Source organism: Castanea sativa, chromosome 12 (genome assembly GCF_040712315.1).
Source record: "Castanea sativa cultivar Marrone di Chiusa Pesio chromosome 12, ASM4071231v1".
NCBI lineage: Eukaryota > Viridiplantae > Streptophyta > Magnoliopsida > Fagales > Fagaceae > Castanea > Castanea sativa.
The window spans coordinates 42,568,986-42,585,760 of NC_134024.1; the positions used below are offsets into that span (position 1 = coordinate 42,568,986).

The window sequence follows — 16,775 nt, forward strand, 5'->3', positions numbered from 1 at the left end:
TAACTTAGGTAAATTATACAGATATAAGTTAACATATATAAATCATATCATTGAAACAATGCAAAAAATAAATAACACAAAGATATGATAATCCAGGAAAACCAAACAGGTAAAAAACCTTGGGAGGATTTAACTTATCTATCCTCAAGGTAAAACGAATTCACTATGAAAGAATTAAAGTTTATACAATAGCGACTTAAACCACTAACATCCTATCGCTATCTCGAGTATGAAACTTACTACCACGACCACGTGACAGTTCCAAGTCCACAAACTACTTCTTTCTTAGATTTACAACAAGTACAAGCACTCCCGCTTGTGTATCTTTAAGCTCTTAATAAACAACTGAATGATCATCAAGTTCTTGATATAATCTTAGTTCTTGATATAATCTTAGTTCTTGATATAATCTTAATTCTTGATAATTCTAAGTATATGTGAAGGTAAACACATCTAGATGTCACATGAGATTCACATACACAACATAAACAACAACTGCAACAACCATAAAAACGTGGCTAGAGTTTTCCCTTTTATACCTAGGGCAAAACATAAAACCCTATACGTTAAACGGGCTTGGGCTGAGTTGGAAAAATTCTGCAGAAAAACAATCTGCACGAACTTCGATCAATCAAGTCTAATTTTCGATCGATCGAACCAGGCAGATTTACATAATAAATCCTGCAGTACACTCAATTCCAACTTTACACATAAACATACTTTGAGCAAGTCTAAAAATAAGACTAAACGTTTTGATCATGATTTGCCAACATTACAAAATGAAATTCTAATACATTTCAACCTAAAGTCTTAGAACCCAACAATGTCACTATATTTTTTATACACTATTTTCTGGATAAAGAAAAGTACTATAGAGAGCTTCCTATCCTACAAGCGATATAGGCTTGTAAGGATAATCAGCAAAGTGTGGCTGGGTTGTTAAGGCGTGAACCATATCATTATCTTGAGACGATATACACCGTTTACGAGATTTTCGATGTAGTTGATTAAAAACATTGTGCGTGCCACCTTGATGTGATTATATATATTCTTGTTTACGATATAATGTTTACGGTATATATGATGTAATTATATATATTCTTGTTATATATATATATATATATATATATATATATATATATATATATATATATATATATATTGATTTGAGAAATACTTTTTGGGACTCACAAAATAAATGATGATAATTTTGATTCATGTGAATTCTATTGAGAATTGAGATGAATCCTATTGTTAAGTGAGAGCAATGGTGTCATATCAAGTAGGCATTCCTATTGTATAATAATAAAGATACAATGATACCCCTGTATAAATTAAACACTTGTATTTGATCCAAAAATAAAATGTGAATGTGTAGGCATTCGTATTATACAATTGTAATATAATGATGTCAAGTTTTACAAAAAATATCAAGTCCCTTGTTCTCGTAAAATTATGAACATTTCTTATTCCAAAAAGTGGTTCTTAGTAGTTAGGCCAAGATGGCAAGGGCAAAGGTCAATGATAAGTTCTTTGCTGCTTGATCCCTCTCCTTCTCTCTTTCTATCTCTTTATTGCTCGATATCTCTCTTTGGCTCACTTTTGAATGCTTATCTTTTATTTCTTTTTAGCTTCAATCTTGTATTCTAATTTTTAAACATTATTTAATAGTTATGAATTTACTATATTATTTACTTTTTTTTTATACAAGATAGAATTTCTATTTTAGCTTAATCTAAGTGTATATGTATGTGAAGCTCTCTCCTAGAAACTTGAACCCTAGTCCTTGCCCCCCACACCCCACACCCCACAAGCATTTATACTTGTGGAGTGACCATCGCACTAAAGGTGCACAGTGATAACTATATTATTTACTATTACTCTTAAATTGATATATGTTTAACATTATATTAAAAATAAATGCTTAACAATATATAGAAAAAATAAATAGAAATATATTTAATAATTTATACACACACGCACACGTATCGATGCTGTACCCATGCCCTACCTTTCAAAAATTGACGTGTCGATGTATTGTACGTATGCCTGTAACATGTATCCCCACAGGTGCCCATACCCATGCGGCCATAACCGTATTCGTGCTTCATAGGCCATTTGTTAAGTTATATGAGTTCCACTTGCATCTAAGTGATGCATGACATGAGCATTTAATACCAATATAGTTTCATGAAACTTGCATAAAACATAATATAAAATTTCTTAAAATATAGCATTTCATCAAATTCATTCTAGAAACATGTTTCATAAATCATAAGCTTTACAGTTTGTGCGTCTTTGATGCAATAAAACTATGGGAGTTGGAATTTGGAACAAAAAACTTTTTGGCCGAAGTTTATTCTAAAGAGCATCTTTTTCTCTTGTAAGTATGAATGATGTGTGCAGTTCTGATTCTGTCTTGAGCTAGCACTTAAGATATATAACTTGCTATTTAAACTTTTGGATTAGTCATTTGTGCAAAGACTGGCTTGCAATAGGGTAAGCCCATTCAGCATATCAGGCTTATCCATAGAAAAAACTAGGCCCAACTCATCTGAAATTCCAGCCTTAGCCCAGATCAAAGAATTGTCAAGTAGCAGCTGGACACAAGTTAAATGTACAAAAAGGAAAATGAAATAAGCTGAGAGCTTTCTTTGGTCTTGTGATAGACAGAATGAGTAGACGAGAAAATGAAATGGAATTGAGTTAGAATTTTGCAAGCTTGGGCCGACTAAAGGGTTACTGCCTTAGGGTTAATGTATCCAAAGTAAACTCTCACTAATTTGGGTGGTCTACATGTATTTGTATAATTTCCATTTACAATTATAACTATTACAATATATATCAAGCATAACAAATATATATATATATATATATATATATATATATATATATATATATATATAAAAGATATTTTACTAAGTTACCCCCACACACATAAATATATATAAATATATGTCAAGGATAAGATCAGCAACAAATCCAGAATACGAATCCAAGCTAGTTGTGATAAGGAGTCTTTGAATTTTAAAATTCAAAAGAGTTGTGCAGATAATGATCAAGCGAGTGATAAGAACAGCTGTCAAAGATAGACTTCTTTTGTATTTCAAGATAGATTTCTTTTGTATTTTAAACTTTTTCTATCTGTAACTTTATCCTCTTGTAATTTGTAACTCAAACACATATTATATATATGCAGCACAGCCAACACTGTTTCGGCAAGGCTGGAAAATTCAATCATTATCTTGCACTTATTTGTTTTTGCATGGTATTAGAGCCATAAGTGACATACGTCTTTTTTTAATGGCTTCATCATCTTCTTCAGACTCTATTGCCAACACCAGCACTGCCACTACCACTCCTTTCATTACCCTTCATTACTTGATTACCATCAAGCTAACCCGTGACAACTACCTATTATGGAAAGCTCAAATTGTTCCCTATTTGAAAGGGCAACAACTTTATAGCTACTTGGATGGAATTACACCTCCTCTACCACAAACCATCACTGTTGTAGCAAATGGTGCTACTCAAATTCTACAGAATCCGGAGTATCAACACTAGCATCTATAGGACCAGATGATTCTTAATGCTATTATCTCCTCTCTCTCTCTCTCTGAGAAGATTCTCACCCATGTGGTAAAATGCTTTACTTCTCGTGATGTTTGGCAATCATTAGAATGTATGTTCACCTTGCAATCTCAAGCTCGAACAATGGAGATCCATTATCAACCCGCCACACTAAAGAAAGGTAATTCTTCAATTGCAAATTATTTTCACCAGTTTACTAATCTAGCTGACACTCTTGTTGCAATAGACCAACCATGGAATGATTTTGAGCTTGTATCTTTCCTTTTGGTTGGACTTGGGTCTGACTACAACTCTTTTGTTACCTCTATGACCACTTGCATTGATCCTCTCTCCCTTAAGGACTTGTATGGGCACTTACTAGCCCATGAAGTGCGTCTAGAACAAAATCAACCTGCTATGGATCTCACTCTTACTGCAGCAAATTTTGCTAATCGAGGAAATTCCTCAAGAGGTGGCTGTGGTGGTTGCCATACTACTCCAGCACATCAACCTAGAGTTTTTGGTTATGCTTATTGGCCAAATTTGCGACCCTATAATGCTTATAAACTTCAGCCTCGTTCTATCAAATGCGTTTTTCTTGGCCACAATTTACATCATAGAGGATAAAAATGTTTACATGTTTCTACTGGCAGTCTTTATGTTTCTCTGGATGTTCTCTTTAAGGAGTCAGTTTTTCCTTTTGCCACCATTGCTGAGCAACACTCTTTAGTCTGCTTCTCTAGTCCAGGAACACAAAACCAAGCGGTATAGTCACTGCCTCTCTCTTGGGCCACGCACAATGGACCTTTCCTCTACTAGGCTTACTCCTCCACTTGATACATCACTTGACTCTCAACTATCCCTACAGCCCACAACCCAGCCTGCACTCGTTCACTCCTCTACATCTATTCTCGCTTCTTCTTCTCATATACAAACTTCTCAGCCCTCACATCTAGATGCGCCTACTCTACCAACTCACCGCATGGCCACGATCCAAAAACAACATCACCAAACCAAAAACCTTCACTGATGGTACTATCCTTTATCCAATCCTTCATGTTCTTCTTTCTGATGGTATTTACTCCTCTGAACCCACTTACTATAGTTCCTTTGTTAAAGATCCCACGTGGCGTGAAGCTATGAATCTAGAATTCGATGCTTTGCTCAAAAATCAAACATGGACTCTTGTTCCTTCTCGGGTTACTCGCAATGTTATTGGTTGTAAATGAGTTTTCCGAAACAAGTGTCATGCCAACGGTTCAATTGAGAGATACAAAACTCACCTTGTCACGAAAGGTTTTCATTAACAACCTGGAGTTGATTTTGGCAAGACTTTCAGTCATGTTGTTAAACCCACTACAGTACGTATTGTTCTCTCCATTGCTATATCTCTTGGTTGGATTATGCAACAAATTGATATTCAAAATGCCTTTCTCCATGGCCATTTATTTGAGGATGTATATATGTCCCAACCACTAGGATTCACCCACCCTCAAAATCCACATCACGTTTGTAAATTGACCAAAGCTCTTTATGGGTTAAAACGGGCATCACGGGCTTGGTTTTCACGGCTCACTAGTCATTTACTAGCCTTTGGGTTCAAAAGTTCTAAGTTTGACTCATCCTTATTTATTACCATCAGAGGGTGACTATTTTCTTTCTCATTTATATGGATGACATTATAATCATTGGTTCTAGTCCTTCAGCAATTTCTGCGCTTATTCAATTTTTGAAGATTGACTTTGCTATTAAGGAATTGGGTGATTTAAATTTCTTTCTTAGTGTTGAGGTTATAAAAAACACCTCTGGTATTTTACTTTCTTAGAAGCGCTATATTGTTGATCTTCTCCACTGAACTAATATGTTAGAAGCTAAACCTGTTAGCTCTCCCATGGCCACATCCATAAATCTTTTTGCCTTTGAGGGTGATCCCATTCAGGATGTCACCTTGTGCAGAAGCACTGTTGGAGCCTTGCAATACTTAGCTCTTACGCGTCCTTATATATCTTTTACAGTCAACAAGCTTGCTCAATTTACGCACAGCCCCAAAACTAAACATTGGCAATCTGTCAAGCGCCTTCTTCGTTATCTGAAACAAACCATTTGTTTTGGTCTTCAAATATATCACTCTTGCACTCATTCTCTTCAAGCTTTCTCGGATGCGGATTAGGCTAGCTGATGTGATGATCATCGCTCTATAGGTGGTTTTTGCATTCTTTTTTTTTTTTTTTTTTTTTTTGTGCTGATCTAATTTCTTGGGGTTCTAAAATGCAAGCCACTATGGCTCGATCTAGAACAGAGGTTAAGTACAAGGCCCTTGCCAATGCTATAGCAGAAGTCAAGTTGTTATGCTCACTTTTGCCTAAACTTGGTGCCACTGTTTCTACCTATCTTGTTTTGTGGTGTGACAACATTGGGGCCACTTATCTTTCCTCTATTCCTATTTTCCATGCTTGCACGAAGCATATAGAAATTGATTTTCATTTTTTTTTTTGGGATATGGTTACTGCCAAATCTGTTACCATTCGATTCCTCTCTAGTAAAGATCAATTGCCAGAAATCTTCACCAAGCCCTTATCTTCCTCTAGGTTTGCATTTGCTCCATTCCAAGCTCAATGTTGTCCCTATACAGTTGAGCTTGAGGGGGCGTGTTAAGGATAAGATCAACAACAAATCCAAAATACGAATCCAAGCTAGTTGTGATAAAGAGGAGTCTTTGAATTCCAAAATTCAAAAGAGTTGTGTAGATAACAATCAAGCTAGTGATAAAAACAGCTGTCAAAGATAGACTTCTTTTGTATTTCAAATTCCTTCTATCTGTAACTTTATCCTCTTGTAATTTGTAACTCAAACACGTATTATATATATGCAGCACAACCAACACTGTTTCGGTAAGGTTGGCAAATTTAATCATTGTCTTGTACTTATTTGTTTTTACAACATATATGTTAAACAATCACATATGCACCTCAATTAAAGACATAACATTTAAATGAGCTCAATATACACTTATTGGGTATTAAGGGCTATTAACTTAATCTAAGGTCCTAATGTCACTGAAAAATGTGTAATAATTGCATTAAGTATGTCATTATATGTTTATATATTTCATTATGAACACTTTATGATAATCAAACAAATAGTTACAATAGTCTACAAAGAGGGGTTTTGAACTCTAAATATCATGAACACACCAAGAAGTGCTAACAATTAAGCTACAAGGTTCTTGGCAAAGATAGCTTGAGTTTGATCAATGACTCAACGCCTCCATCAAATCAAGCTTGTGTATATTTTTAAGTTTTTTTTTTTAGTTTCATATAATATACAAATTTATTATCTATTTTATATATATATATATATATATATATATATATATATATATTGAGATTCTTTGTATAAAAAAATGTAGATATTGAGATTGGGGGAGGTAAGATTTGGTCTTGATATCACTTCCAATACACATCTATTGCTTTAAAATAAAAAATCCTAATTTTAAAAAGTCAAGACCCTCTATTTGAAACTTCTTAATCTTTTCAATGGGAGATGAAAACAAACCCCTCCTACTTTAACTATGAAATTTAAAATAAATAATTAAAAAAAAACCCTTTAAAAACGGCTTGCAAACTGCAAAGAGCAATTACTTTAATAACAATATAAAATCCAACCGGATTAGGGAGCATCGGATTTATGGGATAAGTATTTTAACTTGGATAAGCTTAGTATCATTGTAGTGTGCATGAGACTGCGTGTGTTGTTGTTGGTATTTTAGTAACTAAACAGTAGTAGTACACGGGATGTTTGTATTAATCTTGACGTAATTTTTGCACCACCTGAATAGTTGAATACTATGGCTTGTCAAATAGCGAGCTTCCCCCCCCCCCCCTCTTTAATAATAAAAATGAAATTTTTTGGTGTAGACTCGTTAACTCCACTTCATGTGACAGTAAGGTTAATATATATTACGAATATTATTTAGGCCTTGATAGAGCAATTGTTGTGCTTGTTGAAGTGTCACTGCTTGAATCACTTAACTCCCATACTAATAGCCTCTTTGGATTGAAGAGAGAAGAAGGGGGAATGGAGGAGAGTAGAGTGGAGTTAGCTTAATATAGCCTAATTTTGAACTAAATGTACTCTACTCTATTCTACTCTCCCTCTCTTTCCTTCAATCCAAATGGGCCATAAGTATCATGTGAAGTGATATGAGTACTTCTACCACCAAACCACATCCTTGTGGTGGTAGCAATTTGCGTTTTTGTGCCAAGGTTTGTCTAATATTACCAAAAGAAATATGGTTCCATTCCTTCAAAAGCTCACCACACTATTGAACTTTCATAATAAGCTGTTACACAAGAAAACCATAAAATTGTCCACCCCAAGCTAACTTCACAACCTTGTCACAATTCTCATCCTTAATCCACATTGCCTCAAAATGGAAAGTGCGGTTTTGATGATAGAAGCGAAGAACAAAAATCTCAAATGTGAACTATCATTATCATGACTTAGAAACTTTAAAATCCAATCAAATCAATAGTGGCAACACCCTTATCCAATTGTTCCCAAAATCAAAGGACTATCAAAACAGTTGTTGCACCAAGTAAATTGGTAACCAATAAAACTGAGATCCCTAAATCCACACCAATCCAGGGGCGGCTTAATGTATTTAGGGACCTAAGGCGAAAATTGAAATTAGGGCCTTATATATTTAAATATGATTTAAAAAAAATTAAATATTACTTAAATTCTATTATCGTGTTTTAAATGCAAAATTACTACTAATTAACATAAACAATGTAGATTTTTTTTGAAAGTCAATAGAAAAAAAATTTGACAAAACTTTTCAAACCTGTTGATATGGAAGATTGATAGTGGTAAGTAAAAAAATGATGTTAGTGATGGACTTAAATAAAAACTAGTAAAATTTTGTCAATTCAACTTGTGAAAAATGTTGTAAATTTTTTTTGTATTGCAGTTTTTTTTAAAGTGCTACATTTATAATATTTTCATAACAAATCCTAGGTGTTAATTTGTTACTGGTTCTAATTTGAACTCGTTACTGACATTAATTTTTTGTCATCAATAATACTCTGTAACAACCTACCAATTAAGATTTATTCTGAAAGTGTTGTAAAAAATATTGTGGATGTAACATTTTTTTTATTTGATAAAAAAATATTATTTTATTTATTGGCTAATATTTGGATTTAATTATCACTATTATAATATTTTAAAAGAATCCTATTAGTTAAAATTTGGGGGTCTTTTTTTTCTACTTGGGGCCTTAGGCAGCCGTTGCTTCACATATAGAGTTGGTATTGCACCAATCCATACCAGGATAGTAGGAACGTAACTAAACACTTAAATATATTTTAATTTTGTAGGAAATATTTTCTGTTGAAACAAACACAACTTTAATTCCATGTATGTATAAATTGTAACTTAAGAATTTATTTGATTTTTTTTTTTAAGATTGCGTTTTCTTTTATTTAGCTTACCAGAAAGAGGCTTAATAATTAATATTGTATGAAGTACACCATTATATGTTTACATATTTTAGTGTATATCTTGAAGCTTTCAGGTTTTTTTATTTTATTTTTTTATACAACTTTAAAAACTTCCCTATCAATTGTGCAAAAGTAGATAGTGAGATTAGGGAGGTAAGAATATTTGTATCAGCAGCATATAATATGTTAGAGATATATTGGACATATTAGCCCAATGTAATAGGTCCAAACTCAATCCTACTTATACTAGTAGTCTAGGGTTTAGTCGCCTATATATACTCATGTTAAGATTCATTGTAACACATGTTTTGTACTACACTTTTATATAATAAAGATGTAGCCCTTATGAGATTTCTTTGTGAAAATAAGCCAACAAGACTGAATCACGTAATCCTCATGTTTTTGGTGTTCCTATTCTATACTTCTCTTTTTGCATCCACTCTAGCATTTACAATATGGTATAACACATCACGTTGCTAATAATATATTTAACATAATAGAAAAATGTGTAAAATTTAATATTTTTTGTTAAAAATAATTCACATAAGTGAGTATAATTGTGTAAATTTACAAGTTTGCTACACTTATAAAGTAAATCAATTACATTTACATTGACATTATTAATTTTGTATTTAGTTTCTTATTATTATTTTACATATATCGAGGATGAATAAAAATAATAGATAATAGCTGTTGTGTGTGAAAAAAAAAAAAAAAAATTTTTTAATAGAATGTAAAATAGATTTTGAAAAGTATGCATATGAAAAAAAAAAAAAAAAACTTAAATTAAAATAAACAAAATTTTTTATAAGAGTCAGTACGAATGTTCTAAGGTTTGATATCAGTATCGCTTCCAATACAACTATTAGTTAAGAAAAAATAAATTTAAAATGTTAAGAACCTTGTAAGTTGTAACAATATGTGAGTAACAATAAAAAAAAAAAAAAACAGTATGCAAAGGGACAATTGTGTGAGTAAGAATAAAATCCAACCGGATTGGGTAGCAGCGGAATAATAGGATACGTATTATTAAGTTGGATAAGTGACGTGTGTGTGTTTGTTTAGTTGTTACTAAAGTAGTAGTATTTTAGTACAGTAGTTAGTAGTAGATGTAGATAGGTGGTGTGGTGTGGTGTGGGTGTTACTTTTTATATAAAAGGGCCAAAGACAGTAGTTTGAAACCCTTTCGGTTTTCGTAGCTGCCGTCAGTTTATAGTTTGGGGCCATCTGCTCAAATTATCCTTAGAATCTTCGACGGCGGCGGAGCACCACCACCACCGTGTGTTTCTTCAATCTTCATCCTCCATGATCTGACTCTCTCACTCTCACTCTCACAGGTATAACTATACCTTTTCCCTCCACGTCATCACCTTACCAAACTTCATCTTTCATTTCATGGATCCGTTTCTGTATTAGGGTTTCTTCTAAGTTTTTGTCTTTTTTCTCTTTTCTATGGATTTTAGTGTGGATCGGGTTCAGGCTTAAGCTAATTTGTAAAGGGTTTCTAAGCTTTTGCAATTCAGCTTCTGTTTTTTTTTTTTTTTTTTGTTACTTCAATTATTAGTTTTTGAGTGTGTTTTTTGTGTGATTGGATGAGTTCATTGAATTATGTAAATTGTTTGTCACTTTATATGTATAATTCCTTAATACTAGTAGAGAAGAGAAGAGAAGAGAACCCAAGATCAGCAATTGTGCTTGCTACTACTTAGATTCACTTTCTCTCTCTTCATCTTTTTAGGTTACTGCTACACCCACCACCATTTTTCACCTACATTTCTTTCCATTTTTTGAGAAAGAAGAATTTTGGGAGAATATGATGGTCTTGCTCACAGGTTAGGCCTTGGTGTGCCCTCCACTGTCGCGGGTTTGAGCTTGGAAAGAGGGGTTTGTTGGGGGGGGGGGGGGGGGGAGGAGCAAGTGTCCTTTTTCATGTGATCTTTTTGTTGGGGTAAGCGTATGAAATTGCTTTCCTAAATTAATATTCTGATCTCCATGTTTTTTTTTTTTTACTTAGGGTTAGCCTCATGTGTTACCAAGTACTTGATAGTTAATAACCATCCATCAAACGAGTTTCTAGCTATTTTGGGAGATCTAGCACTTGATATCTACATGGTTAGTGAGCTCTAGTGTAGTGGTTTAACTAGATATACAACTTGATGTGCCCTTGTTCAAGTCTGTTAGCAGTTTTTTGTGGGGGGTTAGCAATCTGTTAAAAATTTTATGGAATGAATTGACTCTCTATTTTTTACCATCCACAAGAAGCTTCGTGCCCCATTCAGATGAAATTATTGTGTGATTGGTCTGAGGTGGGCCTTGAATTTAGATGTTGCTTAGCCTTTGTTTGGTATAGCTTATTGGCCAGCTGGCCATGGTGCATCTTTTTAAAGCTTCATTTCTTTTCCAAGGTTTTGATCTACCAAATTTCACTATTATCTTCCTTCATCCTTTTAGTCAATAAATCAGGTCTGTTTGAGTAATTCATGTGTACAAGAGATTTCCCAATTACTTCAACCATGCAAATATTTCGTCTGGCCTATGTACACCCTTGAGTGCCCCACAGACCCCATTCATGTTTATAAATGAATGTATAGAGGTAGTATGGCCCTCTCATCAATCTTAGTAATAATTGATCAGACAATTATATCCTTTATGCTTAATTTAATCTTAGGCTCTATACATTCTGTTGCTGTACTTTTGCAACTATTAGCATGTAACTGCACTGATCTCGTATGAGATCAGATTGACAGTTGGCCATCTATCCAGGCCCGGAAGGCTCCTGAACTTTTTACATCCAAAAGGCTGCTCTACTTTAAATACATGCTGACTTATAGTATTTGTCTTTTAATTTTGATCTTCTTATAATTTTCAAGTTACCGATAGTCATCTATGTCCATTTATGTAGCTATTTGGTCAATTTAACCTGGATGCTAGTAACTTCTTTGGCTCAGACTTTCTGATAGGGGATTTTCTTTGCTTTATGTTTTCTGCATCTATTCGATTGAATGTAGTTTGACACTTTTCCTTTGTCTCACTTTATTTTTAGTTAACTGCTTACTTCCAGATCCACTGCCATGGAAGATTCGGTTGCTACACTTATTGACTCTACAACCACAAAGATACAACAGCTCCAGAAAGCATTTGCTGAACTTGAAAGTCACCGGGCCATAACCCTTAACCTGAAATGGAAAGAACTTGAAGAACATTTCCATGGGCTTGAGAAATCCCTGAAAAGGCGTTTTCATGAGTTAGAAGACCAGGAAAAGGAGTACGAGAGCAAAACACTTGAAGCCCGAGAATTGTTGGAGAAGAAGGAAGCAGCAGTTGTGGCCAAGGAACAAGCTTCACTGGAGAGGCTTCAAGAGAAGCGAGATGCTGCTATATTCGCCATTGCGAATGCCCGAGAGAAGCAACGGAAAGTATCATCTGAGGAGTCTGCTGTTGTCACTGATGTGGGCCAAGGTGGGGCACCTAGCATGGAAGAGAAACCACCAGATGCCATGGCCGCTGAAAGTAACTTAGAAGACATAAAAGTTTCTTCTGAAAGTGGAGAGGCAGAGGTGAAGTTATATCCTCAGCTGGTTACACTTTGTGAAGATATGGACTCAAAAGGGCTTCACACCTTCATATCGGACAACCGTAAGAATCTTGCTGCCATAAGGGAGGAAATCCCACTAGCACTAAAGGCTGCTGCTAACCCTGCTCTTTTGGTTTTGGACTCTTTGGAAGGGTTTTATCACTTGGAAGTGCCCAATCTGGATGGAAAGAAGGATTCTAACTTATTGGGTCTCCGTCGGACATGTATCATGTTGATGGAATGTCTAAGTGTTCTGCTAACAAGCCCAGATCTAGTTTCTGTTCCTGATTTCATTTCAGAAGATATTAAGAAGCAGGCAAAGGCAATTGTTGAAGAATGGAAACCTAAGTTGGATGTTCTTGACATGGATGCTAGCAATGGGAACTCATTAGAGGCTCATGCATTTTTGCAACTTTTGGCTACATTTGGTGTTGCCTCTGATTTTAATGAGGAAGAATTGTCTAGGCTAATACCAATGGTTTCACGACGTCGCCAAACAGCTGACCTGTGTCGTTCCCTTGGATTGGCTGCAAAAATGCCAGGTTTGTCTCATTTACTTATCCTTGGATGAAATGTCTCATTCACTTATCCTTGGATGAAAAGTTGTTCTATGACGCCTAGCAGATTTTTGACTTTATTTAAATATGCTGAGATCTATATCTCACCTGTGAGTCTGTAGTAAACACACACACAAAAAAAAAAAAAAAACTCTCCTTTTGCGTACAGCGTCTTTCCTTTGTGTTGTCAGGGAAAGTGCCAAGTCTTTCTTTTTATGCAAATTTTCATTCTGGATGAAACCCTTTTCTTAAGCCTGACAAATATGACTTTATTAAATGAAATTTACTGACCTTAAATCTAGTCTCCTTAACTGCCCAAAGAACTAAAAATCTTTTGGTTTCCTTATGTTTTTATTAGCCTATGCTTTTTGTGTGTGTGTTTCCATGTACCGATCTGTACTCTGTTGTTTCTCAAACATTGTTCTGATACAAAAAAAAAAAAAACAATAAAGTAACTAGTTATTTAAGGTCTAGGACTTAGAACCTTTGGCATTTTCCTTCATTGATGTCTTATCATCTTATACGGTCTAAATGTCCATATAAGTGATTATTTTTTGGGGACGACCACCATGCCTTAAATAGCATCATGTTCTGAATGCTATTTTCTTTTTTTAATTTGAACTAATTGGAAGTTGTATCATTAATATGCTCATTCTTCCATGATACAACTTCCAATTTCCTGGCTTTTGCTTGGCCAATGTAGTTAGGCTCTGACACGTTGGATGAACCAAAATATAGGTTGATAAGGTCAATTGCTTTAACTTTGTCAACCAATTCTGTATCAATTTTATTTATTTTTTGTTAATTGTGTTTTTCCTGGGTTCTATAGGTGTAATTGAGGTTTTGGTAATTAGTGGAAGGCAAATTGATGCTGTTAACTTGGCTTTTGCATTTGAACTGACTGAGCAGTTCTCTCCTGTGCCTTTACTGAAATCTTACTTAAAGGAGGCTAGAAAAGCATCTTCACCTGTAAAATCTGGAAACACATCTCCTACAGCCCAGGTATTTTCATCACTCTACACTATATTAAACAAATTTATTTTGAAACTTCCGTTTTGATAATTCTAACTGGTGAGCTGACTCACTGATATGGATTCTGGTGCTAGCTCCTGCAGAACGGTTATTAGGTATATTATTGAGCTTGTGAGTTGCAACTGAATAAAAGATGTATAGCTGACTTTTGGATTATATTATAATTGGGTAGAAATAGTTGTATGGTATAAACTTGTTTAAGATTTATGATAGACACACTGATGCACTAGCACATTTAAGCATGTTTGAGGTGCTATCTGAACGAGACTGGTCTTGCTGGTTGGATTGGCTTTACAATACTTTCATGTGATTCAAGTGGTTGGATCAGTTGATTGCTAGATGTGTTCTCAAACATCAAATCTTATTCTGGCTTCCTTACTACTCAAAGACAAGCACCCTACATGTTTTGGATCCCCATCACCACCTATTTAATCTGATTGTGCTGCCTTTTAACTTCAATAGCATTTTTTATTTCAGGCTCTATCTGGCTGATTTGGTGGTGAATTAGTGACCAACTCCTTGAATGGGTTTTAAAATCTGTGTGACAAGTTTAGTTATTTTATGTTTGAATGTTTTCACAACTTGATTTCACTTCATTAATTGAGGGTAAACTGGCTTAGCATCACTCTTAAAATTGCCAATGGAAATGAGGGCTTCAGTTCCAGCACTGGGGTAAAATTTGTTTCTTTCTGTGTCAGCAACTTCTTTGGTTAGCCATGACTTTTCAAAATTGAGAGTAAACTATATTGCTCTCTGTGTCAGCAACTTCTTTGGTTAGGCACCACATTCTGTCTGGGTAATGCTTGAGCTGTTACCAGGATTTCTTTCCCCTGGGCTGCCAAGTGTTTCTCAAACTGATTTACCGTTTGTCCATGGTTCAACATTTGGCTGTTTGATTAGATGCCTGAACAGTGCTCTCTTAGTGTCTGTCTGTGCGTGTTTGTTGCATTTTTTTTTCCCTTAGGGATCCACAATCCACATTATCATTATGATGGACAATCTCATTAAAATGTGGGTTGTTGCTGATGTGCAATAGGGTTTGCCAATCTCTGAGTTTTCCTGTATGGTTGCGTTTTTAAATGCCTAACAAATTTGCTCTTGTTTCAGAATGAGGTTAACGACAGAGAGCTGAGTGCCCTAAAGGTTGTGCTCAGGTGCATTGAAGAGCATAAACTTGAGGAGCAATATTCGGTGGACCCACTCCAAAAACGCGTCCTCCAGTTAGAAAAGGCTAAGGCAGATAAGAAGAGGGCAACTGAAGCTGCAAAGCCTCAACCAAAGAGACCCTGTGCTAACAGTGTAGGATATGGGCCTCGTGTCACTAACGTTGCTACTGACAAGACTTTCTACCCCCGAGTCGCTGATAGGTATCCTCAGTACGTGTATGATAGACCCTATGTTTACCCTGGACCTGCTGACAACCATTGCCCTCCCCTAATGGGTTCTGCTACTTACACCCTATCTCCTAGTCATGGCAACTACTTTGGAAAAGGCTACCAGTACCAAGCCCCATATCTTCACTAGTTAGCAAAAATGGCAAAAAGTGACTATGATCCTATCGTTTTAACTGTTAGTCTTAACCCTGCAGCTCTTTGTATGTTGTACTGTATGAATGAATTTAGTATTTAAAAAAAAAAGACCCTAAAAAAACTTTTAAAAAAATTGTCTTGTTGATTTCGTTTTTTAGTTGTACAAGATATTTCAGTTCTCTAATATATGCACAATGTTTTCATTTTGTAAATATTTATTATTGTGTCCCATTTCGTATTTGATTATTTACCTTATCGTCTTTCACTTTGTTATCCATTCCTTTGAGAACTGCCATACGATTACGAGCTGAGAAATTATAGAGATTAAACTATACAGATAATGTGGGGGCAGACACTATGCCCCATATGCACGGGGGCTAGAGTTATTGATAATAAAGTGTGGACAGCATTCTGTATCATACTTTGTCAGAATCCTTAGGAAAAGTATATTCTTTCATATATTATAATACTCTTACACCTCATCTCATGTGCTGAGATTTAAAAGAAGGGAGACAAAAATTCTTTTCCAGTATCTAAAGCATCAATGAAGGGTTAGTTTGTTTTTGGTAATTCAGCTTATAGATTCGTTGAAACAAAAGAAGTACGTAGGGAAAACCCCAAAAAGAAAAAACCTGAGAAGGGAAGGTACCAGCACCAGGAACCTCCCTGCTACAGCAAACAAATTACAAACCTATCTACAAGCCAAAACAGGTAGCAAAGAGCACTTTGGAGACACTCACCATGCTCAGATCAGAATGCCACTTGGATCAGTCCCTCCAATTACAACGAATGGAAGCATTTAAAATTGTCCTTTTGAACTTTGTTTGAAACCCCAACCTAGCTTTGACATCCATAATGATACTTCCTTGAGTTGCTCCTGTCCAAACTTTGTCTTCATGAACTATGACATTCCTTTGCAGCCAAATGTGGTAGATAGTTGCCCACCAAGGAAGTTCATAGGCTATGACTCTCAACCCTTCCCTTTTAACTCTCTTGCCACCCAAGGCCC

The 16,775-nt window shown here is 35.1% G+C and overlaps 1 protein-coding gene across 2 annotated transcripts; it reads left to right on the forward strand.

Moving 5' to 3' along the window:
• Positions 1-10,191: 10,191 nt before the first annotated feature.
• On the forward strand, positions 10,192-15,980 carry LOC142620316 (FRIGIDA-like protein 3). Of its 2 annotated transcripts, none has more exons than XM_075793705.1 (4): positions 10,192-10,411; positions 12,118-13,190; positions 14,035-14,207; positions 15,345-15,980. In XM_075793705.1, the coding sequence occupies exons 2-4, from the start codon at positions 12,146-12,148 to the stop codon at positions 15,759-15,761; spliced, it is 1,635 nt and encodes a 544-aa protein (XP_075649820.1). In that variant the 5' UTR covers positions 10,192-10,411; positions 12,118-12,145; the 3' UTR covers positions 15,762-15,980. The 2 variants fall into 2 exon arrangements, with proteins under 2 accessions (XP_075649820.1, XP_075649821.1); XM_075793706.1 differs by having other exon boundaries at positions 10,254-10,411; positions 12,136-13,190.
• The last annotated feature ends 795 nt before the right edge of the window (positions 15,981-16,775 follow it).

Excerpts from the sequence above, each read along its gene's own strand:
- LOC142620316 (XM_075793705.1), top strand. The coding sequence starts at position 12,146 with ATGGAAGATTCGGTTGCTACACTTATTGACTCTACAACCACAAAGATA. Across the intron at positions 13,191-14,034 it reads ATTGGCTGCAAAAATGCCAG|GTGTAATTGAGGTTTTGGTA; the intron begins GTTTGTCTCATT and ends TGGGTTCTATAG. Across the intron at positions 14,208-15,344 it reads ACACATCTCCTACAGCCCAG|AATGAGGTTAACGACAGAGA; the intron begins GTATTTTCATCA and ends CTCTTGTTTCAG.